Consider the following 12365-nt stretch of genomic DNA (forward strand, 5'->3'; position numbering starts at 1 on the left):
TATGAGGCTATTGAAAAATATCATGGCTTGGGTTACGTGTACATATCAGACAGTATTTTTCACCTTATTTATAAGATTTTCACTGGCCAATTTTTTTCAGAAGTGAAGGCCCCATCCTTCTTCCCAGTCTGTCCTAGTCTGGAAGTTCCACTGAAACTTTTCCACCTTGGGTGACCCTGCTGGTATTTGAAATACCAGTTGCATAGCTTCTAGCCTCACAGAAACATGCAAGCCGCCACAGTATGGCAAACTGATAGGTGAGTGGTCTATATAAAGGATCATGTTATCTGTGAAACGGGATAGTTTTACTTTTTTTTCCCCCTAATATGGTTATCTTTTCTTTCTGTTTCTTGCCTAATTTCTCTGGCTAGAACTTCCAGTGTAATGTTAAATAACAGTGATAAGAGTAGCCAATCTCTTCTAGTTTCTAATCTTAAGGAACAGCACTTTCAGTCTTTCTCCCTTGAATATGATGATAGTTGTGGGTTTTTCATAAATGCCATTTAGTGTGTTGAGGAATTTCCCTTCTATTCTTAGCTTGTTGAGTATTTTTATCATGAAAAGGTGTTAGATTTTTTCATGTACCTTCTCCACATAGACTGAGTTTTTTTTTTTTTTCCCTTTTGTTTTATTAGCATGTGGGTTACTTCAATTGATTTTCTAATGTACCATCTTTCCAAGCCTGAGATAGATGCTACTTGATCATGGTGTATATAATCTTTTAAGTAGGCTTTTGGATTTTTTTTTTTTGCTGGTATTTTGCTGAAGATTTTTTCATCTGCATTCATAAGGAGTATTTGTCTAGGTTTTTTTTTTTTTCCTTTGTGGTATTTTTGTGTGGGTTTGATATCAGAATAATGCCAGTCTCACATAATGAGTTACGACATGTTCTCTCCTCTTATATATTTTGGAAATGTTTGAGAAGGATTATAGATTATATTTGGTAGAATTCCCCAGTGAAGACATCTGGTCCAGGACTTTTCTTTATTGGGAGGCTTTTTATTACTGATTCAATCTCTTCACTTGTTGACATTTTCAATTTCTTCTTGAGTCAGTATAAGAAGTTTATGTGTTTCTAGGAATTTGTTCATTTTACCTAGGTTATCTAATTTGTTGCTGTATATTTATTGGTAGTATTCTCTTATGATCTTTCTAATTTCAATAGGATCAGTTGCAATATCTTCATTTTAATTTCTAATTTTAGATATTTGGATCTTCTTTCTTTCTTTTTCAGTCTAACTAAAGGTTTGTCAATTTCATTGATTGTAGAAAACATTTCTTATATTTCATAATTTTATTTAATAATTGCTTATTATGTTACTCTGGTTGTGTTGTACTGTATTTTGTTGATCATTTTCTTCCAAATGATTGCTATTATAAATAAAAATATTATGAACAGAAACATTTAGAGCCTTTTTGATATTTTGTGTTTAAGAGAAGTACACATGTACACATTGTTATGTAATACAATTATGTTAATGATGAATGTATATGAATTATAAGATACAGTTGACTTTTGTAATATTTTCTAAAAAGCCAAAATGTGAAGATTCATATGACATGGGAGGAATTGCGAGAATTTTATATGGGAAAAAGAAAACAAGTAGAGCTATTCATGGCATAAAACACAATTGGAAGGTGTAGTTAGAATAATACTAACTAAAGAATAGTTCAGCAATTAGCCAGGAAAGGCCACCCTCTTCATTTCATCTCATTCTAATTTCAGTATAGGGGTAGAGGTGAACTGATATAGATCTGAATACTATGAATGAGAAAGCTAACTAAGCCCCCCAGATCACTGATCTTTAATGACTGATTAAAGGTCTTGGAAGAAATATGTGCCTGTGGTGGTTATGTTTTTGTGTCAAGTTGGCTAGGCCTGGTTGAGTGGCTGGGCAGCTGGTGGTAGTATTCTCCATGATGAGACTGGTAATCAACTCCATGGTAGAATCTACTGTGAGCAGCTGAGTAGCTGCCTTAGGGAACGTGGTCTGCTTCCTGTATATAAGCAGAAGCCTTGGGGAATGGTCTCTAGCCTATGGCATGCTTGGACCCTGCATGTAGCAGTGTCATTTCTCAGCAGCCTGCTATGCTCTGCTGACCTTGGGACTTAGAAAGGACTTAAGTTAATGGCCTGCCATGTGGTTTGGTAACATCTGGACTGTGCCTTTTTACTTGTCAACCTTGAGGCTTCTCAGCCTCAGCAGCCAGCAGCTGTCTGAGTAAAGAAATGTCTCTAGCTCCAGTGGGCTGGGAGCAGGAGGTGGAGCTGGATCCCAAGGTTGAGGGGCTTTCACCCAGCCCCTAGAGCTTGGCACTTTGAACTTGGACTTAAAGCCTCCAAACTGTAAGAGAATAAACTCCTGTTGTTCAAGCCATCCCATATGTGGTATATTCTTGTCAGAGTGGCACTAGTCTTCCATTACAGGGCCTCCCCAGTCCAATGTATATATGTGTGTTCAGATGTGATTTGAGAGCATACAGAAAACATACTGTTATACTAATAGAACTGTACTAATAGCTCTGGTAGCATAGTGCCTAAGGCATTTGACTGCTAACCAGAAGGCTGGTGGTTCAAACCCACCAGCCACTCCTCGGAAGGAAGACTGGGCAATCTACTTCTGTAGTGCTACTGCTTCGGAAACCCAAGGAGGGGTCTCTATGAGTCAGAACTGACTTGAGGGCAGTGCATGCGTAATAGCTCAGAAAGTTCCCCCGTGCCTTATGCCAATCTATTCATCTCCAACTGTATTAGTTTCCTAGGATTGCATAACAAAATATCACAAACTGGGTGACTTTAAAGAACAGAAAATTATTGTCTCTGAGTTCTGGAGGCTAGAAGTCCAAATTCAGGCCGTTGTCAGGGCGGTGCTCTCTTTGTCTGCTCTAGGGGAAGGTCCTTCCTTGGCTTCCATCTTCTGGTAGCCCCAGAAGTTTCTTGGTGTTCTTTGACTTGTAGATACATCTTCATATGGCCATCTCCTCTTTGTGTGCTTATCTTTGTCTGTTCTCTTTTACAAGGACAGCATTCAGATTGGATTAGGACCCAGCTTACTCCAGTATGACCTCATGTTAACCTAACTGATAACATCTTCTAAGACTATTTCCAAACAGAGTCATATTCACAGATACAGGGCCCAGGGCTTTAACATATCATTTGAGGAGACACTATTCCATCTATAATACTTACACCATAGAGGGAACCACTGTTTGGATAATTTTCACCATACATTAATTCTACCTGTTCCAAAACTTCATGTAATTAGAATAGAAAAGAATGTACTTTTTTGGATAAAGCTTCTTTCATACAGTATAACTGTTTTTGATGTTCACTGAAAATATTGAGTGTATCAGTAGCTTGTTGCTTTTGACTGATGAGCTGTAGTCATTCTCCTGTTGATGGAAGTGCAGGATGTTTCCAGTTTCTGGTTATTATAAATAAATAAATAAGTAAAGCTGCTATAAGCATTTCTATGTAAATTTTTATGCTGACATATGTTTAATTTCTTTTGGGTATATGATAAATCTATGTGAAGAAATAAGTTGGTTATATATATCCCTATCTACGTATCTACTTATCTATCTGTCTGTCATCAGCTAAGAACAAAGAAAAGAAAATCAATTTAACTCTACCAAAACCCAAACAAACCAAACTCACTGCCGTCCAGTCGAATTTGACTCATGGTGACCCCTCCTTGGGTTTCTGAGGCAGTACCACTATGGAAGTAGATTGCCCAGTCTTCCTTCCGAGGAATGGCTGGTGGGTTTGAACCGCCAGCCCTCTGGTTAGCAGTCAAATGCCTTAGGCACTATGCTACCAGAGCTCCCAAAGCAGTTATAATTGGAATTTTTATTCATTTCCTTATTTTAAATTATTTTAAAGTGGTAATTTCACATTTTGCAAAGAAGGATATATATATATATATTTTTTTTATTAGGATTTGGGTGAAGATTTACAGAGTAAATTCACTTTTCATACAGCAGTTCACATATACTTTGTCTCATGTCATTGACCAAAATTTACAATGCAGCAGCTCCCCTCCCACTTCCTCCCCATAGTTACCTCCTCCCAGTGTCCATCCCTTCATACTCTTCTGCACCCTGAGCTATCTCCCTGTGCATAAGCAGCCCTTCCTTCTCCCATGATTGTTCTCTCCAGGGGTGGGTCTACTTGAGGTAAATGTTTAACTCACATGCCTGTACTTTGTTTGGCTGGAAACCACAGTTGTGGGTTCAATTCCACACCTGAAGGGCAACTAGGGGCCATAGTCTCAGTGGTTACACCAGGCTCCATTGGACCAGCAAACCTGGTCCCCACCTTGCAAAGAAGGATATTTTAAACATCTTGTTTTAGTGCTTATTCTTTCAGTCGATATAATGGACACTAGGAAAGCAACATATATGGAGCGCCCAACTTGTTCTTGATTGGAAGAAAACCAGTAAATAATTATGGTGATATGTGAGATATGCTTTTAAAAGAGTATACTTGGGTATTTTATATATGGAATGTTTTTGTATCGAATACAATGAAACCAATAAAAATTGCTTGCAGAGATTTATATTCTTGGCATAGGAACATGTCCATTTTAAATTTCTAAGTGAGGAAATTGTGTGGGTGAAATATGTTCCACTTTCAAACATATATTTGCCTACATATATATACACAGTAGAAAAACAAGTCTTCTTTAAAATGATATTATCAATGAATATCTTTACATTGAAAAATGTACAGATTTCATCTCTACAGTACAATTGACTTACTTAAAAAATTAATTTAAGAAAAAGAATAGTGAACATGTGATGGTCTCATCAAGAAAACATCAGTCTATACTATCTAATGTGGAGGATATTTACAACAGGCTCCATGAAGAAGGTATGATTTTAGATGGTTCAAACTCACTAATCTATCAAAGAAATATGATATTCATGATTGACCCCCCCCCAAAAAAAAACCAAAAATAAAAACTCAGAGATATAGAGGAGCATGGCATGTCCATGGAGGGGTGAGGCAACATTTATGTTGTGTGTGTCAGAAATGGTTATGAAAGATGAAGTGGAAAATATTGCTGAAAAGGTAGTCTGCAACCAAATTCCTAATTGTCTTAGCTATTTACTGAGGTGGGATTCATTGAGAAAGCTTTCATAACATTGAATGCTGATAGGCTCTCAAATCCCATCTCCCAGCTTTATCCAATACCCTACAAAATGTTTAGAAATGCTTCCATATTGCATTCCTGGACAAGGAATCACCAGGTTTCAGGTCACTGAAGTATCTTAGAAGTTGCAACTGGCAACTGATATAACAAAACTCATTCATTCACATCAGGTTATTCATTCAATCATTCATTCAACAAATATTTATTGTGTGCCTGGCGTTGTTTCAGATTTAGGCTATGTGAAAGTAATTAAAGCAAAAATCATTGCTTTTATGGAGCTTGTATTTTACTTTAAGAAGTTAGAATAGAACTATCAACCACTCAGAGGGGGATCTATGTAGGAGCTCCTGGACTGAGTGGGAGAACAATGTGGAACAAAACGCAAAATCATAAAGATAAAAAAAGGGGGGGCAGGTTTGCTGGTCTGATAGAGCCTGGTGGGACCACTGAGACTATGGCCCAACCTGCCCTTCAGGACTGGAATCAAACCCACACTTGTGGCTTCTGGCCAAAAAAAAGACAGGCATATGCACCAAACATTTACACTAAGTAGATATGCTCCTTGGAGAGAATAATCATGGGAGAATAGAAGTTTTGTTGGAATGAGTTTTGTTATATGTGTATGCATAGGGAGACAGCTCGAAGGGTGGGAGTGCATGGGAAGGACGGACACAGGGAAGAGGTAACTATGGGGAAGAAGTGGGAAGAGAGCTGTTGTATTGTGAGAAATTGCAGCCAATGTCATGAGACAAAGTGTATGTGAACTGCTGTATGGAAAATGAATTTTCTTTGTAAAGCTTCACCCAAATCACAATAAAAACTAAAAAAAAAAAGAAGTTGGAATATAAACAAAGTAAGTAAATCTTGGAACATAATCTCTGCTAATGCTCTGCTTCATCGTCATCATCATCATCATTAGCATCCTCATTATTGTATGCTGGATGATGACAATATATGCAGGTTGGGAAGCAAAGGGTGTATGCTGAGGTTGCTGGTGGGCAGAGATGGGAGAGTGATATTACATGCTTTTTTTTTGTTGTTGTTGTTATATGCCGTCGAGTCGGCCCCGACTCATAGCGACCCCTCCTTGGGTTTCTGAGGCGGTATCACTACGGAAATAGATTGCCCAACCTTCCTTCCGAGGAGTGGCTGGTGGGTTTGAACCACCAGCCGTCTGGTTAGCAGTCAAGTGCCTTAGGCACTATGCTAGATGATATCATAAAAGACTCTGAAACTTGGTCTTGAGCACAGAGTAGCTGTGTTCAAAGCCAATGAAAGAAATGATTAAACGAAAGATGTGAACAGAAGATTTCAAAGGGTGGCTCAAAAGGACATAGTAAAGTATTATAATGAAATGTGCAAAGACCTGGGATTAGAAAACCAAAAGGGAAGAACATGCTTGGCATTTCTTAAGCTGAAAGAACAGAAGAAAAAATTCAAGCTTCAAGTTGCAATATTGAAGGGTTCTAAGGGCAAAATGTAAAAAGATGCAGGAAGCATCAAAAGAAGATGGAAGGAATACATAAAGCCACTATACCAAAAAGAATTGGTCGATGTTCAACCACTTCAGAAGGTAGCATATGATCAAGAACCAATGGTAATAAAGGAATAAACCCAACGTGGCCTGAAGGAATTGGCAAAAAACAAGGCTCCAGAAATTGAAAGAAAACTAGTGCTGAGGCACTCACTCATCTATGCTAAGAAATTTGAAAGACAGCTACTTGGCCAACTGATTGGAAAAGATCCATATTTGTACCCATTCCAAAGAAAGGTGATCCAACAGAATGTGGAAATTATTGATCAATATCAAAATCACACAAAAATAAAATTTTTCTGAAGATAATTCAAAAACGGTTGCAGCAGTGTTATTGACAAGGAACTTCCAGTGATTCAAGTTGGATTCAGAAGAGAATGTGGAATGAGGAATATCATTTTTGATGTCAGATGGATCTTGGTTGAAAGCCAAGAATACCAGAAAGATGCTTACATGTGTTTTATTGACTATGCAAAGGTATTTGTGTGGATCACAACAAATTATGGAAGACATTATGAAGAACAGAAATTCCAGAACACTTACGAATGAGGAACCAGTAAATAGCCCATGAGGCAATCATTCAAACGGAACAAGGAGATACTGAATAGTGTAAATTGGGGAAGATGTGCATCAGGATTATATCTTTTCACCATATTTATTCAATCTGTATGCTGAGTAAATAATCCAAGAAGATGGATGGATGAAGAAGAATGTAGCATCAGGATTGGAGGAAGACTCATCAATAATCTCTTATATGCAGATGGTGCAACCTTGCTTGCCGAAAGTGAAGATGACTTGACACACTTACTGATGACCATCAAAGACAACAGCCTTCCGTATGAATTAATTACATCTCAACATAAAGAAAACAAAAATCCTTACAACTGGACCAGTAAGCACAACATTATGATAAATGAGAAAAGATTAAAGTTGTCAGGGATTTAATTTTACTCGGATCCACAATCAACACCCATGGAAGCAGCAGTCAAGAAATCTGATGATGTACTGCACTGTGTAAATCTGCTGTAAAAGATCTCTTCAAAGTATTTAAAAGCAAAGATGTAACTTTGAAGACTAAGGTGCATCTGCCCCAAACCATGGTAGTTTCAGTAGCCTCATATGCATGTGAAAGCTGGACAATGAATAAAGAAGACTGAAAAATGGATACATTTGAATTGTGGTTTTGGCAAAGAATACTCAAAAGTACTTGGGCTGCCAGGAGAACATACAAATTTGTCTTGAAAGTACAGCCAGAAGGCTCCTCAGAAGTGAGAATGGCCAGATTTTGTCTTATGTACTTTGGTCATGTTGTCAGAAGGGACCAGTCCCTGGAGAAAGATAACATGCTTGGTAAAGTAGAGGGTCAATTAAAAAGGGGAAGACCCTCAACGAGATGGATTGACACATGGCTGCGACAATGGCTCAAGCACAGCAAATACTGTGAGACTGGCACAGGATTGAGCTTTGTTTTATTGTTGTACATAAGGTCACTATGAGTTGGACCCAATGCAATGGCACCTAACAACAGCAACAATAGATGATGATAAATATTTTGAAGAAAAATAAAGTGAAAAAAGGGATAGGCAGTGAGATGTTGTAGAAAATTCCATTTTAAATAAGATGGTCAGAGATTGTCTCCTTGAAAAAGTTATATTTGAACAAAGACCTAAAGGAGGCAAAACACAAAATCATGCAGATATCTGCCCACAGAAGAATCCAGCAGAGGGAACAGCAAGTATAGAGACCTCAAGGGGGAAGTATCTATGTCATATTTGTGAAATAGAAAAAAGGCCAGTGTGGTTGGGGCAGAATGAAAGAGGGAACTGGAAGAAGAGCTATGGGAAGAATCATACTGAGCATGTAGCTCTTACTAAGGACTATGATGTTTACTCTGAGTGTCTTTGGCAAAAGCTTGAGACAAAGATTGAGAAGATCTGACCTACATTTTAGGAAATCATTCTAAACTTCTCTGTTAAATTAACAGACTGTGGAGGGTGATGGAAAAGGAGTAGTAGGAAAACTATTTGGAAGGCATTCCAACTCACAAACTCACTGCCATCCAGTAGATTTTGAATCTTAGTGACCCTGTAGGACAGAGAAGAACTGCTCCATAGTGTCTCCAAGGCTGTAAATCTTTGTGGAATCAGTCTGCCACATCTTTCTCCCAGGAGCAACTGGGGGTTTGAACTGCCAACTTCTTGGTTAGCAGTCAATGAGCCACCAGGGCTTTTTGGAAGGCATTGGAGAGAGAGAAACAGAGCTGAACATAATTCCAAGAATATGAGCCCGAATGATTGAGTTAATGAAGGTGTCTTTAAATGACATGAGAAGGCTGCTGCAGGAGGAAGCTTGATGATAAGGAGCTCAATTTTGGACATGTTAAGTCTGAGATACTTGGTAGTTGTCCACATAGATATGCTAAGTATGAAATTAGAAGGGTTAGTCTAGAAGTCAGGTTAGAGGATGGAGATACACACTTGGAAATTCTTAGCATGTTGATGGGTCTAAGGCAGTTCTTCTCATCAGGGGTGATTTTGCCCTGCCCATGAGAAATTTGGCACTGTCTGGAGATATTTTTGATCATCACAACTGGAGGAGAGTAGCGATGTTGGCATCTGATTGGTACAGTGCAGGGGTGCTGCTGAGCATACTACAATGCACAGGGTAAACCTCACAATAGAATCAACTGTCTCCAAATGTCTATAGCCCTGGAGTTAAATAACCCTGGTCAGAATCCAGCTCTAGAAACGGAGAGTGATTTCAGATAGAGAAGAGTAGAAGGTCAAAGAGTGAGTCCTGGGAATTTCAGTGTTAAAAAGTCAAGGAGATGAGGAAAATCCACCAAATGGAGTCTGAGGTACAGTCAACTCGATCAAATGTTGCTGATGTGACATGCAAGATATAAACTGAGCACTGATCACTGGATTCAACAGTGTAGAGGCCAGTGTGACAGGCAATGTAACGGTGTAGGAAAAAGTATGACTTGATCAAGAAAAATATGGACGAAGATATTGAATACTAACATAAACAGCTCTTTCAAAGAGTTTTACTGTAATGCAAAGAAAGAGCATGCAACCAAAGGGGATTTTGAGTACAATAAGTTTTCCTTCCTTCCTCTTTTCCTTTCTTTCTTCCTCTAGATAGGAAAAATAACATAATGTGTGCAGATTGAAATAAGCTTGTGAAAAATAAAAATTTGATGGTAGAAAAGACAGAGGGGAGATACATAAAGCAATGTCCTAAGGTAGATAAGAATGGGGACTAGTTCATTACATCGAGGTATGAAACCAAACAGAAAAGAATAGCTCAGCGGTTCTCCACAGTTCATCTCTTTCTAAATACCTGTCTGGGATTTTAGAGCTAGAACTGAATTAAAAAGGTAAACTTATTTCTCAGACTCTGAGTGAGAAAGTTCAGTGAGCCCTCAGAAATTGACTTTTTATTATTGATTCACCAAAACCAAACTCCACTGCCATTGAGTTGATTCTGACTCACAGTGATCCTATAGGACAGAGTAGAACTGTCCCATAGTGTTTCCAAGGCTGTAAATCTTTATGGAAGCAGACTGCCTCACCTTTCTCCCATAGAGTAGATGGTGAGTTCCAACCACAGACCTTTCAGTTAGAAGCTGAGTGCCTTAACTGCTGTGTCACCAGAGCTCCTTATTGTTGACTAGAAACCCTAAAAAGCATGCCCCAAAGCTTCCCTAATGGACTTGCTCCTGAAACATAAACTCATTGAGCTATTTATCTTGTCTCAGTTGTTATCCTCCTACAGGGGCTGCTAAAGCCCATCTCAAATATGACTAGAAATGTTGAGAAAATAGTAGTTTGCTTTCCATTCTCAAAGTCATATTACTTTTGGAAACAACACATGAATCACCTGGTCCCGTATCTGTTTGGTCTTGATCCCATAAATTATGGGATTCAGCATTGGTGGAGCAAGAATACAGACATTGGCCAACAGGACGTGAATATGGGGTAAGATGTGGCTTCCAAACCGCTCAGTGAGGACTGAGAATATGCCAGGCCCATAGAAGAGGATGATGACACAGACATGGGAGCCACATGTGTTCAGAGCTTTGTGGCGAGCATCTTGGGAAGGGATGTGGAAGACGGCACGAAGAATAAGCATATACGAAATAAAAATTAACAAAACATCTAAGACCACTGTTGACATTAGGACAAAAAAATCATACCAGATGTTCACATGGATGTCATCACAGGAATACTTAGCCAAGCCAATGTGCTCACAACTAGTGTGTGGAAGAATGCTATTTCTGCAAAAAGTCAGTCTTTTCACAAGAAATATTATGGGGAAAATTGTGCCATAACTTCTGAGAAAGACAGTCATGCCAATTTTCCCAATTAGGCTGTTTGTTAGAATAGTGGTGTATCTCAGTGGGTAGCATATGGCAATGTAGCGGTCAAATGCCATCACCAGCAAGATCCCTGACTCAGAGATAAAGGTGGAATGGATGAAGAAGAGTTGAGTGATGCAGCGGCCCAGGGAGATCTCCCCAGCACTGAACCAGAAGATGGCCAAGGCCTGAGGTACTGTACAGGTAGAGAGGACAACGTCTGCACCAGACAGCATACAGAGAAAGAGGTACATGGGTTCATGGAGGTTGTGCCTTGTGAGGATGATGAAGATGAGCAGGCTGTTCCCAAGCAGGGCGATGACATAGGAAATGAAGAAGGGGATGGAAATCCACATGTGCTGGTCCTCTAGCCCAGGGATGCCGAGCAAGTGAAAGACTTTATGGTTAATCCCAGTGTGGTTCAAAGTAGCCATACCTGGACCAGATACTTTGGGACCTCACCTATTTACAGAGAGATAGGAAATTTAGGATTATACTTCAAAAAAAAAAAAAAAAAAAAAAAAAAAAATTCTTATGTCACCAGAAGCTTTTTCTAACACCTACTTAATTCTTTTCCATATGTGCTAAAAGCTAATAGGATGAAAATATGAATACAATATCTATTCTTTCAATGAGGTAACAGTCTTACAGACAAGCTAGAAATTTACAGGCTAACTGAAATAATATATTTAAATGAACATATCAATGATACTCTCAGCTTCTCTGAAAAACAAACAAATAAACAAACACAAACTACAATGGGAACGTAATGGGAGACATAATTCAGTCTGTTTGGCTGTAGGATGCCTTTGGGTGGAGGTGAATTAGATGGAAAATGGAGTGAAGTCATTTGGGAATTTAAGGAAAAACTGTTGCCACACAAAATTTAAAGCATTTAAAACAGTTTCCAGCCCTGTTGGTTGTGAGAATGCATATACTATGCAATGGCAGAAAAGACTAAAATAAACGTATATTGACTCTGATTAAAAATTAAGGAGCTGGGATGCAATCTTGAAAAAGTTGATCAGCCATCATGAGTTATGAAACTGGAGACCATTAGCTGCATTAATCTGGAAGTAGTTGGAAAATGAATTGGAAGGGAGAAATCATCTAAAATCTTATCTGTAATCTTAGTAGAATAAAATGATGTATTGATATAAAATTTTCACAGTAAAATAGAACTGACAAAGCAACTTTTTAAAGTACCTATTTTATCCCAGGCACTGAGGTAAAAACTTTACTTATGGCTCCTCATTAATTACTCATAACAACCTAGGGCAGTAGGTATCATCTTCGCCAATATTTCAGAATTGGA

The 12365-nt window shown here is 38.5% G+C and overlaps 1 protein-coding gene across 1 annotated transcript; it reads right to left on the reverse strand.

Annotated features, from left to right (window-relative positions):
* Positions 1-10539: 10539 nt before the first annotated feature.
* On the reverse strand, positions 10540-11484 carry LOC103197183 (olfactory receptor 52B4-like). The gene has a single exon (XM_007941057.1). The coding sequence runs from the start codon at positions 11482-11484 to the stop codon at positions 10540-10542; it is 945 nt and encodes a 314-aa protein (XP_007939248.1).
* Positions 11485-12365: the final 881 nt, after the last annotated feature.

The sequence above is a fragment of the Orycteropus afer genome, unplaced genomic scaffold (assembly GCF_000298275.1).
Source record: "Orycteropus afer afer isolate SDZICR_OR568_19922 unplaced genomic scaffold, OryAfe1.0 scaffold00074, whole genome shotgun sequence".
Taxonomy (NCBI): Eukaryota; Metazoa; Chordata; class Mammalia; order Tubulidentata; family Orycteropodidae; genus Orycteropus; species Orycteropus afer.